A 24,477-nucleotide genomic window follows, 5' to 3' on the forward strand; every position below is an offset into this window, starting at 1 on the left:
AACAAAATAACCAGCAATTATATTTTGCTTTAAAAAATTAAGCCTATTTTTTAGGAACATTATTTTCATGAAAATTAAGCATAATTCTCCCATCAGTTCTCATAACTGTAATACAAACATAAATGTATCATTACTGTAAAGTAATTAATATGCATTATGCAGTGTTATTTTAGTATCATTGATATGCTAGTATAATTTGGTAATATTTTGAATTAGATTTAGTTTATATATATTCTGTTTAAAAATATTTCACAAACTAAATAAATTATTAGTAATTGTATTGTTATTTTGTATTAGTTTTTAAATATGTCTATATAGTTTTATTAAAGGGTTAGTTCACCCAAAAATGAAAATTCTGTCATTAATTACTCACCCTCATGTCGTTGGACACCCGTAAGACCTCCGTTCATATTCGGAACACAAATGAAGATATTTTAGTTGAAAGCTGATGGCTGAGAAAGGCTTCACACAGGCCTCCATTGGCATTCAGTACATTGACACTTCCAAGATCCATGAAAGGCACTTAAAACGTCGTTACAAAGTCTATCTCACCACAGTGGCTCTACAATAATCATACAATGCGACGACAATAGTTTTTGTGCGCAAAAAAAAATCAAAATAACACCTTTATCCAACTTGTTCTTGTCTTCCGTGTGCGCCTCCACGACGCATGCGCGAGAATATGACGTAGCGCCGGTGTTCGGGAATCGATGAAATACACACTTAAGCTCCATTTTGAGCACTACGCCGAGACCTAAAGCACGATCAATGTAGAATCCAACAGCTTAGACACGCGCGTCTTCCTCTGCTCGTAAACAAATCGCTTCTGGGTCATATGTCCGAACGCCGGATCTGCGTCATATTCTCGCGCATGCGTCGTGGAGGCGCACACGGAAGACAAGAACAAGTTGGATAAAGGTGTTATTTTGATTTTTTTTTGCGCACAAAAACTATTGTCGTCGCATTGTATGATTATTGTAGAGCCACTGTGGTGAGATAGACTTTGTAACGACGTTTTAAGTGCCTTTCATGGATCTTGGAAGTGTCAATGTACTGAATGCCAATGGAGGCCTGTGTGAAGCCTTTCTCAGCCATCAGCTTTCAACTAAAATATCTTCATTTGTGTTCCGAATATGAACGGAGGTCTTACGGGTGTCCAACGACATGAGGGTGAGTAATTTATGACAGAATTTTCATTTTTGGGTGAACTAACCCTTTAATAGTTCTTTAGTTAATTGGGTTTTTAGTTATTGAGTACTTTAATTTAAACTAAACAAAAATGATAAATGTTGCATTGGCAACTAGCTTAAAATGTTTTTATGGTTTTAGTGTTAGTTAATGACAATAACCCTGGCAATATGATAAGACTGTCCGTGATTAATACGAATATCATCAAAATATATCAAACAACAGGTCCCCAAAACAGTTCTGTTATAGCTTTCTTTATGCAAAATGGTATTTCTTTGTTTTTGTTTTTTTTTTGGCTCTGTGGAGATTCATGTTATAAAATGCTTTTTTGTTAAATAATAAAAATGTAGTATTGAAATCCAATATAAACTTATAGGGTGCGTTTACACAACAACGATGCACCAAAAACTCAGTAGGTGGCGATGTCACTTTGTAAAGAAACACTACACGCATGTAGACTGAACACGTAATACACATGCACATGATCTCACCGTTTCCACAAATTTACATTTTTGTAGTTTACACAGAGACGATAATGGTATCGTTTTATAAACTTGCATTTTGAATCCCGTTTTTAAAAGTTTGCGTTTTCAGCCCCCCCAAAAGCCGTCGTCATGTAAATGAACGGCCAAAAACGTTTACGTTTTCTGTGTTAAGTTGAAAACGGTGTCGTGTAAACGGTTTCTCAGTGATCAAATGTAATTTCCAGCTCACGTGTTTTCCATCTTCTATCATGTTTTGCAGGTGGGCGCCTCTCTGTTTGCCAGTAATGTGGGCAGTGGTCACTTCATTGGGCTCGCAGGCTCTGGGGCGGCAGCTGGTATCGGTGCCGCTGCTTATGAATGGAACGTGAGCACACAATATCTACAATTTTAAGAGATACAGAGTACATTGTTTTGCTTAATATACCATGTTATAGAATGCATTATGGAAAAAGACAAAGGAATGATTGACGTCTGGCATGTGTTGTAATATAGTTAATGTCTCAGAGATTAACTTCTCATGTACATTTGCAGGGCATGCTGATGGTGCTGCTCTTGGGCTGGCTGTTTTTACCCATCTATATTGCATCAAGGGTGAGAAAACAACAGATTTAATACAGTATTGCATACGATAGAAAAGAGAAGCCGCAGTGTGTGCATGAATAATAAATAATTAGCTACACATAAGAAATCACTGATCACAGATCAGAAGGAACTGAAAAAAGACTTTGTTTGTTTTCATTTATACATCCTAACACTGAGAAACTGCCAGCGTTCACTCGTTCACTCGTTCACAAGCAATGATCTCTCGAGCGCTTGCATGGGCGTGCCAGATTCTCTGGGCGGAGGAAAGGGAGGTAACCGTTCCTGTGTGGACGTCATAACAGGAGACTTCAGGATTGGCTCGTCTGGCTTGTCATTTTCTCAAAGGCAGAGAAAGACAGCCTCGGGTTTACACCGATCAACATTTCTATCCACTTGGGGACAATATTCAGGCTAGGGGAACTCATATTAATTTAGAAAAACCTCACAAAATTAAAATGTCATGCCATGGGACCTTTAATCCCTAAATTTACTCTCCTAATGCAGTCCCTTGCAAAGCATGCTGGGAACTACACTACCACAGATCCACTGCCCAGTTTGTTCGTTTCACTCAGCAATGTTAAGTTGACCGAACAAACACTTATTAAGTAAAGCTGACAATACTCATTTTTAGTAGAAACAACTCAGTAAATCTAAGTAAATTTAGTTACATGAGTTTTTTAAGTAATGTGAACAAGGATGATTTGAGTGCAACTAACAACAGTGAAAGTTCATTTTTGAGTGTGCATTTATTTGGTCAAAAATGCAGTAAAACAGTAATATTGTGAAATATTAATACAGTCTAAAATAATTATTTTCTGTTTGAATATATTTTAAAATGTAATTTATTTCTGTGATCAAATCTGTATTTTCAGCATCATTACTCCAGTCTTCAGTGATCCTTCAGAAATCATTCTAATATGATGATTTGATACTCAAGAAACATTTTTTTATTATTATCAATGTTGAAAACGGTTGTGCTGCTTAATATTTTTGTGGAAAATTCACTGACCCCAAACTTTTGGACTTTACAAATACACACACACACACACACACACACACACACACACACACACACACACACACACACACACACACACACACACACACACACACACACACACACACACACACACACACACACACACACACACACACACACACACACACACACACACACACACACACACACACACACACACACTAATATACTAATATACAACTGTCTTTATCTAGTTGTTTTTGCAATTAGTGTGAATTAAATACGAATTACGTAAATTAGGATTATTTTCCATTTCTTTGCAGGTCACAACAATGCCTGAGTATTTACAGAAAAGATTTGGGGGCAAAAGAATACAGTTATTTCTTTGCGTTTTATATCTATTTATCTACATCTTCACAAAAATATCAGTAAGTATGATGATAAAAAAACTGAATTAACAGAGTTTATTTGGTGATCAGCTTTGAATAGATCTCTCCGTGTGTGTCTGTGCAGGTGGACATGTATGCAGGAGCTGTGTTCATCCAGCAGGCTCTGCAGTGGAACATCTACCTCGCTGTTGTTCTGCTTCTCGGCATTACGGCTCTGTACACCATCGCTGGTCGGATATTTTAGTACTCTTAAGGGCTGTTCACACCAAGAACGATAGCTGTGTTAGCATCCACACCAAAGCACCACAACATAAACACGCCATTTGCCGCTTTAAATGCTCGAGCTCTTTAAATTTGTTGGATTCTGATTGGCTGTCAAAGTGATACAAACGATATTGTTCCTTCGTGAAGTTATCGTTATTGTTTGGATATCTCTATTCTAATAGAATTAGAACGTTAGGTGAAATGAACAAAGCTTTTAAAAACTTCAAATGTTGAAGCCGTTTCAAAGCATCGTCAGCAAACTATGTTCGCAAGTTCTGTTGAATTGTGTTGGTAATGACGCAACTATAGTTGACTGTACTCCTGATGCACCCCAAAATGGTATAAATGCATTGCACTGAAATCTCAGCCCAAACATGCATAAAAACACCTTTTACAAACCGATTGCAAATGTTTTATTGAAAGTGTAGTCACAAATCTTCTAATACCTTTAAATATGAATTGTCTGTATAATATGTTATTTTATTCAATTGTAGGACTTAGTAACCCAATGCAAAGGACAATGGTGACACCAGAATAAAAATATTCATGATTCTAAAGCTTATATTATTTTATATAATATGATTAGATATATTTAAAATAATGTTGGCCACTTTTTTTGGGGGGGGCATTACCAGGACCCACAAATATTTTCCCATTGCATTATTATATATTATATTCAACATAGTAGTTTAATGTAGTACTGACACTAAAACGTCTCGGTTACGGATGTAACCCTCGTTCCCTGAGGAGGGAACGGAGACGTAACGTTAGTGACTAACGAATGGGGGTTTCGCTTAGAAGCCTATCAACTTCGAGCTTAGAGAAAACGCCCAATGGCGTGCCAATGCCATGGGGCATGCGGAATTTGCATACGTAACTCCGCCTCACTGCGTGAGTATATAAGGAAGTACGTGGCAATATCGCATTATGTTACCTGCTTGAGGAGCCAAGACTGAACACCTGCGTTCCAGGTAGCACAGCTGAAGTGGCAACGGGACGTTACGTCTCCGTTCCCTCCTCAGGGAACGAGGGTTACATCCGTAACCGAGACGTTCCCTTTCCTTCAGTCACTACGACGTAACGTTAGTGACTAACGAATGGGGGTCCCAATATAATCCCGCCACTCAGCTGTCTTCCAGCGCCCTGCGTAAGTGTGAGTACCCTGTCGTAAGACTAATACGGACGAAGGACTCCCACTTAACACAGGAATACCAAGGTACACTGGGAAGCATATCCCAGTGAGGGACTGCCAAGATGCCTACCCGTGGGGAGGACTTAAGAGACACATATGACCCGCTAAGGGCTGCATATGGAAGATCTCTAGGGTACCAGCCGAAGGTGGATTTTTAACCCTAGGGGTGGCGGGAACACGCCAAGGGAAGAAACCCGCTCACTGCGGAGACTTACGGCGAAATACACATGTGGGGGTCGCCGGAGGGGAACCATGCACATGGGGCACCTGGCCGGACATGAGGGTCTGGGCTCGAAAGGGCAGACTGAACTGATGTCGGCGTCGACAGTGCTGGAGGAGCTCAGGGCTCTCGGGGAGCTCACCTGAGGAAAAATCGCACGTATCCAGTCCGTGGAGTGGAATGGCGAGCAAGCGAAGACACCTGAGCCTGGTCCATTACCGGCCCCTCGGGGGGGCGAGAACATAGTTTTTCGCGGGCTGCGGGGCTGGAGCGGACTGGGACGCCTTCCTGCGGCTGCCTCGGCGGCGAGCAGGCTGAGGCAACTGCGCGGGCGGTGGGGTGGAGGCAGCAGCTGACCGCCGGGGCAGTATGTATTTTATAGCCTCAGTCTGCTTCTGAGCGGCCGAGAACTGTTGGGCGAAGCTCTCGACCGCTCCGCCGAATAGCCCATCCTGGGATATGGGGGCGTTGAGGAAACAGGTTCGCTCAGCGTCACGCATATCGGCCAGGGTGAGCCATAGGTGTCGCTCCTGGACCACATTTGTGGACATCACCTGACCCAGGGAGCGTGCGGTCACCTTCGTCGCCCCGAGATTGCTGGGTCAGCCCCCCCTCGTGCATGTCACACAGCAACTTGGCTTGGTAATCCTGAAGAGTTGCCATGGTATGCAAAGAAGCAGCGGCCTGCCCCGCAGCTCTATAGGACTTCGCCACCAGGGATGACGAAAACCTACAGGCTTTGGAGGGGTGCTTTGGGTCACCACGCCAGGACGAAACGCTTTGAGGACACAGTTGCATCGCAACAGAACGTTCGACTGCGGGGGCCCCAGTGTACCCATGAGCCGCGGCTCCATCAAGGGAGGTGAAGGCGGAAGAGTTCGCGTGAAGACAACGGGCACTTCCAGGAACGTGCGATCTCTTCATGCACCTCAGGGAAGAAAGGATTTGGAGGAGCGGTCGGACGGGTGTCCGAGCGCGCCGCCCCCAAAAACCAATCGTCCAACCGCGAACGCTCAGGCTGAGGCGGAGGGTTCCACTCCAACCCAAGCGCTGCGGCGGCCTGAGACAGCATGGCTGTCAATTCTGGGTCCGACTCGGGCAATGCTGGCGCACCCGAGGGTGGCAGCACAGCCGAATCATCATCCTCAGATGACTCCAGCCCACCTTGTGATGCGGCGATAGACATCTCTTCGTCCTCCGCCGTGCCAAACGCCACAGTCGGGACAGCAGGAGCCGGCCCCGATGTAGACGCTTGAGCACGGGCCGGGTCAGGTGCCTGAGAGGGGGGTGTGGGCCGAGGAACTAGCGTCGGAGCTTTGTTCCACACCGTCACCCTCAGATCACCCTGGCCACCAGCCAAAGTGCCGCCACCAGGGGAGGCCGCAGATTGGGGGGTGGCAGAGGGGACTCTCATTCCGGCATCAGCACGGAATTCACGGAGTCTTGATCGTAGCACCGAGATGGCCAGGTTCCCGCAGAGAGAACATGAGTCATCCACGAGCGCTGCCTGAGCGTGCTGAAAGCCCAAACACGTCACGCAGCGCTCGTGCCCGTCGAAAGATAGAAGAGATCTACCGCACCCAGAAGTGCACGGACGAAACATCCTGAAAAGGACGTGTCACGTGCAAGCTCTTTTGTGAGAGGAAAATTTGCAGTCGATGCCGAAGCGCCCAGGGAAGCACACACCAGCTGTCAGACAGACCACTGCGCAGATCAGCAGGCAGGAAGTATGCGATCGCTGGAACGCGCCGTCACACCAACACCGACTGGAAAGCTGCTCGTCTCGAAGAAGCTGACAAGTCTCAGAAGGCTGTAGGAGTGAAGAGGTCCTCTTGGCTCCGAAAGCAGAAACATAATGCGATATTGCCACGTACTTCCTTATATACTCACGCAGTGAGGCGGAGTTACGTATGCAAATTCCGCATGCCCCATGGCATTGGCACGCCATTGGGCGTTTTCTCTGAGCTCGAAGATGATAGGCTTCTAAGCGAAACCCCCATTCGTTAGTCACTAACGTTACGTCGTAGTGACTGAACGAAAGGGAACTCTGTAAACTTTTTTTCTCTCACAGTAATCTTCATTTTGGGTGAACAATACAGAATACAGATTGCCACTATCCACAATACATATTGTTGCATTTTTGTATTGCGATATTTTGTGACACAATATATTGTTACACCCCTATTATAGAGGGTTAAATCAGGCCAATAAGAGACTAATTACAAAAACTCATAATTAATTCGTCAATAAATGTTGACAAATTAGAAGAAGAAAAAACTGATCTGAGATCAGATATAAATTATATAGACACTTATTCATGGGTTTCAAAACTTCTATCTATATTATATTGACTATCTGACTATATTGATGTTCTAGATCCATCCATCTAAAAAATTATAGGTCTTATCTAGGTAGGTTTAAGTTTTGGATCGATCTCTAACTTCTTGCTTTAGAAGGTCTAGATCTACCTAGATTTCAAGTTCTAGGTAGGTAGACTGAAGTTCTAAATCGGTCTAGAAGTTCTAGTTCTTCTGTCTATCTAGCTACATTTCAAAATGTTTCAAAATAGTTATGACTTAACAAAGCCTCATTTACTGAAATCATGTGACTTTGGCAGTTTGAAGCATGGTTCTAAACAATTGATTTGCAAAAGTTTCGAAGGTTCATGAAGCAGTGTTTTGAAAGTGGCCATCACTAGTTCTGGTTATCGTTCTTGTTCTGAACGGCCCTTTAATCCTAGAAGTGAGGAAGTCTTATAATCTTCTAAACCATATCTTAACTGATGTGGTCACAGGTGGTCTGGCAGCAGTGATTTACACCGATGCGGTTCAGACTGTCATCATGGTGGTCGGGGCTCTGATCCTCATGGGCTTCAGTGAGTGACCATGACAATTATGTTGATTGAATTTCTGAAGCCTTCATGCAATAACGTTTTCTTCTTCTCGATGTCAGGTTTTGCAGAGGTTGGGGGATTTCAGGCTGTCCTGGACAAGTATCCTCAAGCTATTCCCTCCATCCGAGTGCCCAACACTACCTGCGGAATCCCTCGTGATGATGCCTTTCACATATTCCGTCACCCTGTGACCTCTGACCTGCCCTGGCCAGGAGTGATCCTGGGCATGTCTGTGCCCTCCATGTGGTACTGGTGTTCTGACCAGGTGAAGGACCAGCAGTATTGATTGAACTTGCTGATTTAAGATGCATTACCCATAATGGGTATAATGGCTGCTATATATTTATATTGATATAATTCTTAGTTCTTGCTTTAGAAGCTATAGATCTATCTAGAGTTCAAGTTCTCTTTCAAGCATACGTTTCGGTGTCTCACTATGGGATACGCCCCTTCCGCGTATTCCTCAGAAGCCCTATTACATTACGCCAGCCCCAATTGGCTGGCAGACGTGACGTTGTGTCTGGGAGTGGCCTCCCCCTCCCTCAGTATAAAAGGGGCAGCACAACGTCACAACGACATTCAAAAACCTCTTCTCGCTTCACACCAGAAGCCTTGAAGCCTACCTTTTCAAAGAACAAACTTCTGGACGAACCACTGGCCACCACGCCGTTTTTCGTCTGGCTCCTTCAATTTGCATTCCAGCCGATTGCAAGGATTGTTCGATACAACGATGGCCGCAGCAATGCAAACCATCCCGGCTAGTGAAGGAGATTCTGTGCGACTGTGTTCATGCGGGAACAAAATTTCATGCAAGGACACACACCAGGTCTGCTCTGCATGTCTCGGGCTGAAACATGCCCAATTGGCGATCGAGAACCCCGGCTCCTGTGAACACTGCGCACGCTTCACCATGAAGAGCCTTCGCCGCAGGCTAGCACGCCAAGCTAGCCTGTCAGGCCAAGATCCCCTCATGTCACCTAGCCCTGTTCAAGCTGCCACTCCGCAGGTAACCATTCCTGCAGTAGAACTGCCCACCACGGCAGTTCTGTCCTGGAGTGAAGAGCTTGACGCGTGCGTCCCTCTGCCTGGTGTGCTCAGCACGGACGAGGATGAGGACGCGCTCGATTTCGAGGAAGAGGGACAATCCGATTATCTTCTCTCTGAGGGAGAGGAAGATTTCGAAGACTCCCCCTTCCTTCCCCCTGCGCACTCGGCACGACTCCTCGTCGCGGCGGGATCCACGGAAGAGGCGGGCGGGGCACCATCCTCTCCGCTTCTCAGTGTTGATCTGCAAGATGTGTGCAAACGCGCTGCAGATAAACTAAATATTCCGTGGCCGACCGTGGTAGCAGAGACTGCAAAGTCTCGCTATGAGGGCAAGAGGCTGCCGAGAGCGAAACGGGCAGCACGACAGCTCCTTCCAGTATTTCCAGAGCTGCTGGAGGAGGTTGCGGTGACATGGAAGGACAAACCATTCACAAGCAAGATGCCCGTGCAGGGAGGATCCGCTCTTGATGTGGAAGGGATGGAGAAGGATGGCCTTCTCCGAATGCCCCCCATGGAGCCACTAGTTGCCGCGCACTTACACCCAAAGCGTACGGCGGCTGCAAATCCGACTTTACCATCCAAAGCGGACAGATTCCAGTCGAGCATGACGGAGCGCGCTTACAAGGCAGTCGCTCTCTCCGTCAGGGCTCTGAACGCGATCTCTATGCTTACCGCATACCAAGCGGAGCTGCAGGACGAAGTGTCGACCATGCCAGGTCAGACACATTGGGAAGAGATCTGTGTCGTTACGGATCTCTCTCTACGTCTTCAGAGATGCGCGGTTCAAGCCGCGGGCAAGGCCATGGCCACGATGGTAATTCAGGAGAGAGGAAGATGGCTTAACCTGGCCAATCTCTCTGACAGGGAGAAAGAAGCCATCCTGGACGCACCGGTGGTCGCAGAGGGCATTTTTGGCTCAGCACTGTCACTGATGCAAAAAAGATGCGAGGAGAAGAAGAGGGACGATGAGGCTCTGCAACTCTGCATGCCTAGAAAGTCGCAGACTGCACCCCCTCCGCCACCTCGGCAGACCTTCGCACAGGCCGCGGCCCGCCCACCCCCCAGCTTTCGTATTCCTAAACGGCAGAGACCGAACGTGAATGCAGCGGGTCAGGGCGGAGCACCGGAACAGAGAACTGCCTGGGCTAGAAAGAACTATCCGCCTGCAACAGCTCAGACGGTTCAGCCAGCTCCTCAACCTCATCCTCATGCCCATTATCAGGGAGCAAGGAGGAAGAAGAAGGCAGTTTGATGGGACCTTCCTCAGGGACGGGAGCCCACAGCCCCCCTGTTCGCTGGCTCCCGACCCTCAAAAGTTCAGTGTTCGACAAGGAACGAGTTCCGAAGTTCCCACTTCCAGATGTTCTGTGTGGAAAACAGAGCCCGGCTGGGCCAGGGGAAGCAGAGCGGTGAAAAGAACGAGAGACGGTGCAGTGGTGCACACCCACCCACTAGTCACAAGCACTTTCCATGTTCAAAACTCAATAAAGTTTTCACTGTACCCCCAAAACATGTTGGAAAACATAACGCCACAAAAAATGTTGCAAAACATACTGACAGAACACAATATTACATCTCCTCAGGGGGTTATCGCCCCCTTAGAGGTGATGAGACACTTAAACTCTGTCCAAACGCGAAGTGCCCACGCACGCGCAGTACAGATCACAGACTCGTTCACGACTCAGCCACACGATGGCACCAGAACACTGCAAATAAACAAGTGGCGAGAATGCACACAGTCCCGCTGGGTATTGAGAACGATACAGTACGGGTACAGAATGCAATTTGTCACTTCTCCCCCGCAATTCAAAGGGATAGTTCATTCTCAGGTGCGGGGAGAATTAAAGCATGTTCTTCAGGAAGAAATTTCCTCTCTGTTGAACAAGAAGGCGATAAGAGTGGTCCCACCCGAGCAAAGCCACAGTGGGTTTTACTCGAGGTACTTTCTCGTTCCAAAGAAGGGAACTCGGGGTCTTCGTCCCATATTAGATCTGCGTGCACTGAACAAATACTTAAGAAGGTACAAGTTCAGAATGCTCACTCATTCTACACTCCTAAAAATAGTGCGCCAGGGCGATTGGTTTACGTCGATCGACCTGAAAGACGCGTACTTTCACATAAAGATATACCCACCCCACAGGAAATTCCTGAGATTTGCCTTCCTTGGCGTGGCATACGAGTATCTGGTTCTCCCGTTTGGCCTGTCTCTCAGCCCAAGAGTGTTTGTAAAGTGCACAGAAGCGGCCCTGACTCCGCTCAGGGAACAGGGTATTCGTCTCGCTACTTACATAGACGACTGGCTGGTGACAGCTCAGTCAGAGCAGGATGCGAGAGAACATACAGCTATGCTTCTGGAACACATACAGAAGCTGGGTTTACAACTAAACACAGAAAAGAGTGTTTTAATTCCCACGCAGTCCATAACATATCTGGGGTTGTCACTGGACTCGGTGACATTCAGAGCGCGACTGTCGGAGGACAGGGTGGTAAAATTCACTCGGTGCCTGGCCGAATTTCAGAAGGGAAAAAGTGTCTCTTTCCGCACATGCCTCAGGCTATTGGGACTGATGGCCTCAGCCCTGATAGTCATTTCCTTTGGCAGACTGTTTATGAGAGAGTTTCAACGCTGGGTAGCGTCTCTGAGGCTGGATCCACTACGGCACTCCCGAAGGAGAGTGAGAGTGACGTCAGAGGCGGTGTTGGCACTGCGTCAATGGAGACTCCCGACCTTTCTGGTTCAGGGGGTACCCATGGGCGTGGTTCAAGCCAGGAAAGTCATAACAACGGACGCGTCGTTGTCAGGTTGGGGGGGCATCCACGAGGGCAGGATAGTGAATGGGAGATGGGGTCATCATCTGGCCGATCTTCATATAAACTATCTGGAAATGCTTGCCGTTTTTCTGACGTTGAAGCATTTCCTTCCCTTTCTGAAGGGACATCATGTCCTTGTGAGAACAGACAACACTACGGTTGTGGCTTACATAAATCGACAGGGGGGTCTCAGATCACTCCCCTTGCACATGTTAGCACGCAAACTGATCTTATGGGGCAATGTCAATCTTCTATCCCTGAGAGCGACGCACGTACAGGGTGTAATGAATCAGGGTGCGGATTTGCTGTCCAGGGGCAATCCTCTATACGGGGAGTGGAGATTGAACAAGGAAGTGGTCGAACAGATTTGGAGCATATACGGCAGAGCGACAGTGGATCTGTTCGCGTCTCACGACAATGCTCAGTGTCCTCTGTTCTTCTCACTGAAGGACCAGAGCGCGCCCCTGGGGATAGATGCGTTGGCGCACGAATGGCCTCGCACTCTCCTTTACGCGTTCCCACCGATAGCGTTAATATCCCCAACACTCTACAGAGTGAGGGCGGAAGGATTGAGGCTGATACTAATAGCTCCGAGGTGGCCAGGGAAACACTGGCTGGCGGAGATCATACATATGCTATACGACGATCCGTGGCCTCTCCCGTTGCGCAGAGATCTACTGTCTCAGGCAGAAGGGGAGATATTTCAACCTCATCCAGAACGCCTGGCACTATGGGTCTGGCCAGTGAGTGGTTTAATTTGAACACAACTGGTCTGTCTGACAGTGTTATCAGGACCATACAAAATGCTAGAGCCTCGTCTACTAGGTCTCTTTACGAGTGCAAATGGGGCGTGTTTGAACGTTGGTGCACGGCTAAACACGAAATTCCCTTTCAGTGTTCGGTGGCGGTCGTTCTATCATTTCTGCAGGATTTGATAGACCAAGGGAAAGCGTTTTCAACCATAAAAGTGTTTCTGGCCGCTATATCTGCCTGTCACATAGGTTTTGATAACAAAACTGTTGGGCAGCATCCTTTAGTATGCAGATTCATGAAGGGCGCACGCCGCGCGTTGCCAGTTTCAAAACCGCTTTCTCCTTCATGGGATTTGGCATTGGTGCTTGATGCTATTTCAATGTCCCCATTTGAACCGTTGGACAAGATTGATTTAAAAATATTGTCATTTAAGACAGCGCTGCTGTTAGCTTTGGCTTCAGCGAAGCGCGTAAGCGAGATCCATGCACTTTCGGTGCATTCAGCGTGTATGCAGTTCATGCATGCGGATGCAGGGGTAATTCTGAAACCTAATCCTGCATTCATGCCTAAAATAATTAATTCTATCATCCCTCTTGAGTTGAGAGCCTTCTCCCCACCGCCTTTTGCGTCATCAGAACAGCAAAAGTCGAATGCGCTGTGCCCAGTGCGCGCTTTACGCATTTACGTAGAAAGAACCAGAGGGTTCAGGGAGAATGACCAGCTGTTCGTGTCTTGGGCGAAACCACGTACGGGGAAACCGATTACTAAACAGCGTTTATCGCACTGGATAGTGGAGGCTATTTCATTGGCATACTCTAGCAAGGGTCTTGTGCCCCCGTCTGGTTTACGTGCACACTCAACGAGGGGAATGTCAACGTCGTGGGCTCTTTTTAAAGGAGTCACGATACAGGATATTTGTGAAGCGGCGAGTTGGTCCTCGCCGCATACATTTGCAAGATTCTACAAATTGGATGTTACAGCTCAAACGTTAGCACATGCAGTATTGAGCGTAGGAATGTGAGTCGTGAGTCATGACTTGTTCAGCCCTGAATATAGTTATGGTGGTTGGCAGGAGACTTCGAGGCAGGCTATCTGGCAATACGGGAGTTAGGATATCCCATAGTGAGACACCGAAACGTATGCTTGAAAGAGAACAATAGGTTACTTGCGTAACCCCGGTTCTCTGATAGCATTAAGTGAGGTGTCTCACCAGATCACCCTCCTTGCTGTGTGAAGCGAGGAAGAGGTGTGCTTGTTTTGAATGTCGTTGTGACGTTGTGCTGCCCCTTTTATACTGAGGGAGGGGGAGGCCACTCCCAGACACAACGTCACGTCTGCCAGCCAATTGGGGCTGGCGTAATGTAATAGGGCTTCTGAGGAATACGCGGAAGGGGCGTATCCCATAGTGAGACACCTCACTTAATGCTATCAGAGAACCGGGGTTACGCAAGTAACCTATTGTTTTAGGTAGCTAGTCTGGCTACTCTTGTGAAAAGGTAGTGCACTTAATCATATTGAATGTACACAATACTCTTAACCCTTAAATGTGTGAATGTTTCGCCAATAATACCAAACAAACCTTCCAAACATAATATATTTTGTTGTTGTTCCTGTGTGCAGGTGATAGTGCAGCGCTCGCTTGCTTCCAAGAACATTCTGCATGCTAAAGGAGGCTCTCTGCTCGCCGCTTACCTCAAAGTTCTGCCCTTCTTTATGATGGTGATTCCAGGCATGATCAGCAGGATACTTTACCCAGGTGCGTGTCACTGAAACAAACTCCTAAGTTTAAGACTCTAAACGTACAGTTCTATTGAAATGCATGTGAATGTGTGTGTGTGAACTGTAGACGAGGTGGGCTGTGGAGACCCGGATGTGTGTAAACAGGTTTGTGGGAATCCTGTGGGCTGCTCGGACATTGCTTATGCCAAACTGGTCATGGAGCTCCTTCCCGCAGGTACCAGTGAGATTCTTTGAATGCTTATGTTGGTTGTTTTTCCACATTTTTCAGTTCCTAGATCATCTGGCAGAGCTGAATCATTTTCTTCCTGTGTGTTTGTCCAGGTCTGAGGGGTTTAATGATGGCTGTGATGTTGGCTGCTCTCATGTCCTCTTTGACCTCCATATTCAACAGTTCAAGCACCATTTTCACCATGGACCTGTGGAGAAACATCCGCCGCACTGCCTCCGAGTGGGAGCTCATGATTGTGGGGAGGTGTGACATCAACAAGCTGTTATACACGGCACGCATTCATCCATTTCTCCAGACTGTAAAGAGTCCATTTGCATTTCAAAGTTTTATTTGATGTCAACATTTTTTATTGAAATTGAAAATTGGGTTGACGCCAAAACCCAACGTTGACATGACGCCAGTGAAATATCAGCATCTAATGATGTTATAATTTGATGTTGTGTGGACATTAACATTATGATATTTAGCAGACATTAGGTTTTGATTACCATCATAACATTACCAATCGTTTAGTAAAGTCATCGCGTCACTGCAGCTGCCGTTAGAAGCTCCGGTTGCTATAGAAACAGGCAGTTTTCTGAGACGCACGTTTAGGTCTGCGCTGCGAATGCGCATTAGCTTTGTCCACTGACAAATTCTTTTTAATGTTGTTGATTGTGTTATTTTACACATGCATCTGCTTGCATATGATATCACTTGTTTCTGCTTCTTCTTTGCGTGTGTTTTGATCAGGAGATTCAGTACTTTTTCAGAAGATGTGTAATAGCGCCCCCTACCGTATAACAGTGAAAACACTGAAAACTGGAAAATTTCATCAATGGCTGGGAAAGAGTTAATAACACAACTTAAAACCAACGAAATATCAATGTTAGCGGTGTCTGTATTCTTTGTCAAATTGATATTGAACAGAACCTATATTAAACCAAATAATAACGTCTTATGATGTTGGTGGCCTGTAAAACCTACAAATACTTAATACATTTTGCTCTCTGGTAAAGCCAACCGTTTCAACTGCTGTGTATGTGTGTGTGTTTCCATGTCAAAGAGTGTTTGTGTTGGTGTTAGTGGTGGTGTCAGTGCTGTGGATTCCTCTAGTTCAGGCCAGTCAGGGTGGGCAGCTCTTCATCTACATCCAATCCATCAGTATGTACCTGCAGCCTCCCATAACGGTCGTCTTCCTTGCGGGATGCTTCTGGACACGGACCAATGAGAAGGTACATAACCGACCAAGCATTGAGAGTTTCTTTTTTATTATATTTTCGAAACGTATTCATTAATCATTTGTGTAAATTCACACTCATAATATGGGTACAATTCTAGATAATGCTTAAGTAATATCACACAAGCGCTGTTCAGATTCTACCACATTAATCACAGTGGATATCAAGACCAACAGCACGATTGATAGTGTGAGGTATTAAAGATATTTGGCTGCTTGCTTTGTCTATTTTTGCTCCCCCCAAAAAATAGTTCAAAAGCAAAGCTACTGCAGAAGCATTGTGCTCTGCAACAGACAGCAGTGAGTTCCTAAATGAATCGACAGTCGGTTGAGTGGATGACTCATTTAGACGATAGTTGTGTCTCAAATGACCTACCATACACTATGAACTAAATACTATGCAATGTGTAGGAGATGATGGTTAAAATTATGACACACTAAATCATAATTATGATATATAAAATAATTGCCTTATCTCATAATGTCTATTTTCATTTGTATGTCATAATTCCAACTTTTTATCTCATAATCAACTGTCATTTTGGCCTGGTTTCACAGACAGGGCTCCAGCCTTAGTTCAATTAGGACATTTAACTAGCTTTAATAAACGTGCCTTAGAAAAAAAGAAGAAGAAAAAAAGGTCTTCTGGTGTGCATCTTGAGACAAAACAATGGCACTGACATATTATGAGATATTTCAGTGGAAGTTGCTTTTAGTTAAAACCGGTCAAACATGCATTTTAGTCTGGGACTAGTTTAAGCCTTATCTCGTAAATACGACAGTCAATGTCAACTTTTTATTCTCATAATTATGTCACACTCACAATTTAGGTGCTTTATCTCATAATTTCTACTTTTATCTTATAATTATGACAGCATGTCGTCAACTTTTTATCTAATAATTTACTTATCTCATAATCTCATGTCAATAACTTTTTTATCTCATGATTGAAAGTCATAATTTAGACTCTTTATCTCATAATTTCTACTTATTTCACGTCAACATTTTATCTCACAATTATGACTTTTTATTTTATAATTATGACAGAATTTCACAATATCAAGATTTCTACTTGTGCTATTATAACTTTTTAAACTCATAACTAGGATTTACCAAAACATGTTTTTCTTATTTGGCAGAAATGGGCTTCTATAATGTACTCTTCTGTCTAGTATATGAACTTTAGAAGGTTACACACACACACACACACACACACACACACACACACACACACACACACACACACACACACACACACACACACACACACACACACACACACACACACACACACTATGTATGCAAACTAGGATGCTTCTGGTTTCTGAATCACTGATAGATCCCCATACAGCAGTTAATATACAGTGCATTCCTATTAGTTTTAGTTTCTGAGGAAATATGATACTTTAATAATAAGCACATCAACTTTTTTTTTTCTGTGATGTTGGTGTAGGGTGCATTCTGGGGTCTGATAGTGGGCATGTTGGTGGGCTGTATAAGGATGATTCTGGATTTCGTCTATCCTACACCGCTGTGCTACGAGAGCGACACCAGGCCTGACATCATCAAATATGTTCACTTCCTGTACTTCTCCATCATTCTCACTCTCCTCACACTCATCGTGGTGGTGTGTGTTAGTCTGGCTACAGACAAGCCCAAACCGGAGCAGGTAAACACACACACACACTCACACACACACACACTAACCCAGTTTGCAATTCCACAAAAAAAAAAACATAATTTGCACTCAGGAATGGTTTTTCATAAACCTTAAGAATACACAACAAGGGCTTGTTATTTTGCAGATCAGTCGTTTGACGTGGTACACGCGATTTGATCCTGTGAAAGAAAGCCAAGAGGTTGTGGCTTCAGATCTCTACACGATCGAAGGCACCACACTGAACACAAAAGACATGGAAAATGATGCATATCGAATGAAAGAAGGTGCTTTTTTCAATTTACATGCATTTTTTGCATTCATTTGTGATTTTAATTAAACAGGGACAGAGGAGTCTCAGTATGCTTTAGGATAAATAATACATGCTATGGTTTGCCAAGGTGTTGTAAATTGTCAAGTTTATGCTGATTTAGTTTTATGCTAAAAGGATTAGTTCACTTCAAAAGGAAAATGTCCTGATATTTTACTCACCCCCATCTCATCCAAGATGTTCATGTCTGTCTTTCTTCAGTCGAAAAGAAAAAGAAAAGAAAGTTTTTTGAGGAAAACATTCCAGGATTTTTCTCCCCATCATAGACTTCCATGGCAACTAAAATGTTGAAGGTCCAAATCAATGCAGTTTCAAAGTGCTTCAGAGGCTCTGCGCAATCCCAGACGAGGAATAGGGTCTTATCCAGGGAAACAATTGGCCATTAAAAAAAAAGAATTATATATATATAGGTCATGCTAGACGTAGGCGAAAGTACTGCCCCAAGCAAACATGCGAGGACTAATGCAAACGCCCTTTACCAAAAAACACTCCATCTTTAACTTCATAATCGTCCGACATCGTTGTTAGAATTTTTTTTGCTAAAGGATGTTTGTATTATTCTTCGCATGTGCACTTTGTAAACACGGGGGCTGTACTTCTGCCGACGTCTAGTGTGGCCTTTCCGACGTGATTACGCAATCCATGGAACATTGCAGTGCAAGATGAGCAATTTAGTTTTTTTTTTTTAAATGTCCGATCGTTTCGCTAGATAAGACGCTATTCCTCGTCTGGGATCGTGCAGAGCCTTTGAAGCGCTTTGAAACTGCATTGATTTGGACCTTCAACATTTTGGTTGCAATTGAAAACCATTATGTGAAGAAAAATCCTGGAAAGTTTTCCTCAAAAAAACTGAATTTCTTTTCAACTGAAGAAAGGAAGACATGAACATCTTGGATGAGATGGAGGTGAGTAAAATCTCAGGACATTTACTTTTTTAAGAGAACTAATCCTTTAATTCTTTGACTTTATTAGTTCAGTTATCCAGCAGAGGGAGACAAAGTCGTTTGATATTTTTACATGAAAAATATTTAAGAATACAATGACAACAAAAAAAAACATTGACTTTACACTTAATATCGCTTTGTTGCATCATAATATGTGTTAAAATTATGACTTAGTATTTCATAATTGTAACTTTTAAGTCATAAATATGTGGTGATAGTCTAAATTATGACAAAAAGTCATGATGATATAAAGAGTTGATCTCATAATTATGACTGACATAATTTGGACTTTTTATGTCAAAGAAAGTCAACTGTGACAAAAATTCTCATAATTTTTACAAAAAGTATTGACATTTACATCACACTTAATATTTGAATGTCATTGCATTGCATGGAAATCACAAAAGGGGCATCTGCATACAAATGACGTTGGACCTTTTTTTGTGCAATGCAATTCCTTTAAAATTTAAAAATTGTCTAAATGCATTTGGCAGGCGATATAAAATGCACTTAATACAGTATGTATATTCATGCACACTTTAGAAATGTTTAGTTTCAATCTGTTTACATGTGATTCTGAGCACTGTGTTTCTCACCAGAATCCTGTAGTTCAGTGTCCGATGAAACGGGTTCCTCTAAACTGAAATCTGCTCTGTTCTGGATCTGTGGAATGGAGAAGCAGAAAGGAGAGAAGCCCATGTCTCCTCTTCCAGAGACTCCGATATGTTCCCTCGAGGAAAAGCCCAGTATGAGACACCTGGTAAACGCCAATCTCATCGTCTGCATGTCATTGGCTGTGTTTCTCATCGCTTACTGGGCATAGTCACTTGTCCTTTATAATGGATTGTTTAGGATTGTTTATTATGACTGGAGTGAAAGTAGATCGTCACTGAGTATGTAATTAATAATAGTATATGCTTATTTATTTATCATCAATCAGTTTTTACTTTTTTGATAAAAATGTTAAATGACAGTTTAAAGGTAGGGTTGGCAATTTCAGAGAGGCTAGTAATAGCAAGTTTGAGCAAAGAAGAGAGGCCGCGTTAAATTACCCCATTGCTCAAAGCACTTAAAGCTGCAGTCTGTAACTTTTTGCGCTCTAGCGTAGGGCTGGGCCGATGAACGATATCATATCGAATCGTGATAAAAATCATGTCGATAACGATGATAAGTTCTGCCCATTTTTACTCGATATAGATTAATCTAACACCCAATCACACAGCAGAAATATAAGCGACAACAGCCAGTCAGCGTGCAGCTTTTAACTTGCACATCAAAAGTACACACTCTACTGGCAAAGAAAACTCGACACGAGAAGGGAAAAAATGAGTGGAAGTGGCGACGAACGTTAAATCAAAAGTGAAACTAGCCTTGAGTCATCATCCAAAGACGATGAATTTGTTGATAAAAGGTAGAACGAATTGTTACTCATTTGAACCGCGTCACACAGACCATTTATCCACTCGGGTCAAAGTCCAAAAGGCTCACCCAGCGCGAGCTCACTAGAAGAGATGTGTTTACTCTGATCGGTCACGCGAACACTAAACAGCGCTGTTAGATCCAGTGAGAAGCGCGTGCATTCAACAAAAAACACAAATGTCTCAGTGATTTAAACTAGTTTAAAGACAGATTGACCAGCGCCTGTTTGTCAAGGAGAAACACTGTGCGCCCAGGCAGAAGGCTTTTCGATATCCATAATTTACCATGAATTTACTGTTGTGACACTAACTACTGCACCATGGTACTGTGGCAGAAATGTGGGATATTCATATAGAATTGTATTATATTATCAATGTAGACATGTATTAAAGGAGTAATGGAATATTATTACAGTATTTTTTGTGATTGAGCTATATAATTTGTGCACTTGTACTAAATGTTTTTAGGCTAGGTCTACTGTTTTTCATACAAATACCATACAAACGTATATGCGTGTTTTTAACTGTGGTTATCAGGATCTAAATCTATGATTCGAAGACCAATCATTCATTTTAATAAAACTCAGTCATAATATTTACATTTTACCATATAAAAATGAGGTTGTTACAATTTTTACAGATGTCCGTGTTTTTGTTGATGAACATAAATCTGCATCCTCCTAACTCAAGCTACTACTACTGTCAACTCACTGTCAAATGTGCATTTCTAAGACAAAACTTGTAATATTTTTAATACTGCAGCTGAAGATACATGCAGGCCACACAAACCCGTTTCATTACTAGAAATAATATCACCCGTTAGCACACGCAGAAACTAAGACATTCATTTTTCCTATTAAGACTTTTTTTTTGTTATGGAAAAATGACTGGAAAAGTGTAAGGAATTCAAAAACTTGAAGTGTTTGTCATATTCTGACAATAAAAATTAGTTGAAAACCACAAGTAACAGTCTAGTTTCTATAACTTTCACTTAGGAGCAAAAATCTGCCTTTATATTTGAGATAAATAAATATTTGACATTTATCGTGATAATTATCGATATCGACTGATATGAAAAGATTTTATCGAGATCACTTTTTGGCCATATCGCCCAGCCCTACTCTAGCGGTTAATAAACAGATTCTTGCAGCCGGAGCTACTTCTCTGTTCATGTCTATGACGAGTCACGCAGGGACTGTGCTCCTCCGCAGCGATTCCTACCAGACCGGTCTGAAATAGTCCCAATATAAACACTTATTATAAGTGTACCATAATGATTTAGGGTAAGACAAAAACACGGTTTGGAAAAAGGATTCATGTTGTACATTCTCATTATATAATTTTTGTAACTCTTGAACACAAAAAAAGTTACGGCCAGCAGCTTTAACATTACAATAAAAATGAACATTAACAACTTACAGAGCTCTTACTTGTACCACCTTACTACTGCAGATTCATTTTGGTGTTGATAGTGATAGTTGATAGTAACATAAATCCGAGTTTGCGGACGTGTACAGCTCTGGGTAGAACGTCACGGGTTGCCATCACGTAATTAACGGTTACAACATGGCGTGAACGCAGCACGAGCTCGTTGTTTTGGTTCAGGAGGAAATGTAAAAGGTGGCTGCTGTTTGTGGCGCTCAGTGTGATGTCTACGCGAGCATGCAAATGCTTATTTTGACAGGCAGGTAGGACATCCTATCATTGCATTCGGTCCGAATGCAATGATTGGACAAACATCTTTTGGTCCTGAGACTTCCACAGAAGATATATGTACATGTATTAATATTTAGACCACTTCTGTTATTGATCGTTATCAGATTGTGAAAAGTTTTTAACCAGTATAACCAAAAGTGTTTATGAAAAAAATTCCCTACCCTACATTTAACTAATATGCAAACAATTTTGTCCTTGATGTTTCTGTAACTTAAAGTACAAAAAAAAAAAAAAAAACTGCTTTTGAGATCCATTTTGCTTCTGTAATTTAGCATTTTATTAGATATATATAATCAGAAAAAAAGTTTGTGTTGGAAAAAAAATGAATTTTTACAACATTTGTTCATCTGAGGCACTGGAGAATGTGAAGAACAAGAATTCAGAGGCAGGAAATGTGTGCACAGATACACAAAAGGGGGAGAAACAGAGGGGGAAAAAATCAATATGTACAATTAAGAACGCATGTTAAAGAGAACATAACCACAGAAATAAAATACAGATATTCCCTCATGAAAGGAATGAATGACTTTTGGCTTTCTAGCTGACGGTTCCTGAGCTTGACTGATCCATAAATCCTTTCTTTCACATTTATGTTGTCAGTGCTGTTTGTGCATCGCATACAACATGAAACAAACCCCTAAAGCTCTGGTACAGGATCATTTTAAAGAGCATCTTTGGTCATTTTGAGAATTAACTATTTCATAATCGTATGTGCTGTTTGTTTGTTTTTTTAGTGGATCAAAAACTGTGGATGGGATGAATCGGATGAATTGATATTGGTATCCTCCACTAAAGTAAAAACCCTGTGAAACACAATTTAAATGAATAAATGAATAGAAAACTGGGTAACACTTTATTTTAAGGTGACGCAGTTACATGTTACTACATGTACTTACTATAGAGTTACGGTTAGGGTTAGTTATTTACTATAATTACTATAGTAAATACATGTAGTAACATTGTAAGTAACTAACCCTAACCGTATCTCTATAGTAAGCACATGGTTAATTAATATTACTCATTACTTATTTGACTAAGTACTATGTAACGTCTTCACTTTAAAATAAAGTGTAACCGATATCTGACTATAATGCCATAACACTACACCGAAGTCAGTATTGCACCCCAGGAAAAACACTTGAACAAATCACAAGTATCAAATGAATTGTATCTGTATCATTTTACACAAAAAGTATTAAAAGAGAAAAGGAACAATACAAATAAATTGGAGTAAATGACATTCACCATAACCCAACATAAACATGAAGTGTGTGGAAGATCCGCCACACAAACTCAGTGATTTGGATACGTTTTTCAAGGCACATATATAACGCTTGTTACACAAAACATCACAAAACTCAGAGACATTCATATTTGATTAGAACCCAAATCAGCTTTATGCCATTTGTGAATGAAATCAAGATCGTAGAGCATGTTAATGTGCGTGCTGATTTCTTCCTGGCTTGTTTACAATGTGCCAGCATTGTGAGGACAGAGAGACTCCAGGAAGCTTCTAGAGTGTTTTTGTTTTTTTGTATTTTGTGTAAATTGACTGTTTTCTGCAGGGGCTGATGGTTAAAGTGGCTATGTTCGGAATAGCATACTACTTTTACTGTATGTATACTTTCTGTATGCTTAGAATATACCCAGATGACCTACTATATTTGCACACAGTGCTGGGTACCATATCCCACAATGCAATGCACCAACTTGACCTTCCATTTCCAGTGTGACATTTGAACTAGAAGCAACTGTTACGACTCATTGATCGTGTTTCCAGAAGTTTTACTTAAACTTGAAGAATGCTTAATAACTATATTTATTCACGAGGTAACTGGTATATAAAGAGGTCATGTGACAATGTTTATCTTATATTGGATACTTTCAAATCCTTAAAATCGGTAGGAATATACGGTGCAGTATGCTAGTATTCCATTGCGAACATAGCTTTCGATTGGCTGTGTGTAGACTGGACTCCGCCCACCTCACAGGGCAGTGTTTTCTGATTGGTGTTCATCTTCTGAGAGTGATTCCACGCTTTTATCCTCCTCAAACTCCGGGACAAGATCCAGCCCTGGTCCCGTAAAAGATCTCTCCTCTCCATCTCCATCTGTGCACACAATGCATAGTTAAATGCAACATTTTATTATCTTTCCACCAAAACTAAATGTCATAAAACTTGCCCTTCAGGGAAAATAAGCAATATTTGTGAAACCGTGAATGTATTTTTGGATATCAAACTGCATATTATTAATATCAATTATTAATATAATTTTATTCAGTGATAACATTATGAAAATAATGTTTTTAGTTGTGATATAGCCATTTGTATTTAACCAATAGCAATATTAATATTATACACCATTAATATCCAAACATGTTCAAATATATGCTACTATTCAAAAGTTTGGGGTCAGTAA

General features: G+C 42.7%; 2 protein-coding genes across 5 annotated transcripts in view; one reads left to right on the forward strand and one right to left on the reverse strand.

Moving 5' to 3' along the window:
• The first annotated feature begins 871 nt into the window (after positions 1 to 871).
• slc5a11 (solute carrier family 5 member 11) lies at positions 872 to 20,977 on the forward strand. Its single transcript, XM_079829529.1, has 14 exons — positions 872 to 1,170; positions 1,933 to 2,037; positions 2,205 to 2,264; positions 3,558 to 3,662; positions 3,748 to 3,853; positions 8,094 to 8,174; positions 8,252 to 8,457; positions 14,424 to 14,559; positions 14,650 to 14,757; positions 14,865 to 15,015; positions 15,818 to 15,986; positions 17,445 to 17,660; positions 17,797 to 17,935; positions 19,523 to 20,977. The coding sequence occupies exons 1-14, from the start codon at positions 1,165 to 1,167 to the stop codon at positions 19,744 to 19,746; spliced, it is 1,812 nt and encodes a 603-aa protein (XP_079685655.1). The 5' UTR covers positions 872 to 1,164; the 3' UTR covers positions 19,747 to 20,977.
• A 1,333-nt stretch (positions 20,978 to 22,310) lies between these two features.
• arhgap17b (Rho GTPase activating protein 17b) overlaps positions 22,311 to 24,477 on the reverse strand; it is a 39,812-nt gene continuing 37,645 nt past the window's right edge. For all 4 annotated transcript variants that reach the window (XM_079829463.1, XM_079829464.1, XM_079829462.1 and 1 more), the window contains one exon: positions 22,311 to 24,167. The gene's annotated coding sequence lies outside the window, so the exon portion shown is untranslated. The remainder of the gene's footprint in view (positions 24,168 to 24,477) is intronic.

Source organism: Gobio gobio (assembly GCF_949357685.1).
Source record: "Gobio gobio genome assembly, chromosome: 1".
NCBI lineage: Eukaryota > Metazoa > Chordata > Actinopteri > Cypriniformes > Gobionidae > Gobio > Gobio gobio.

Excerpts from the sequence above, each read along its gene's own strand:
- slc5a11 (XM_079829529.1), top strand. Across the intron at positions 3,854-8,093 it reads GGCTCTGTACACCATCGCTG|GTGGTCTGGCAGCAGTGATT; the intron begins GTCGGATATTTT and ends ATGTGGTCACAG. Across the intron at positions 14,560-14,649 it reads CAGCAGGATACTTTACCCAG|ACGAGGTGGGCTGTGGAGAC; the intron begins GTGCGTGTCACT and ends TGTGAACTGTAG.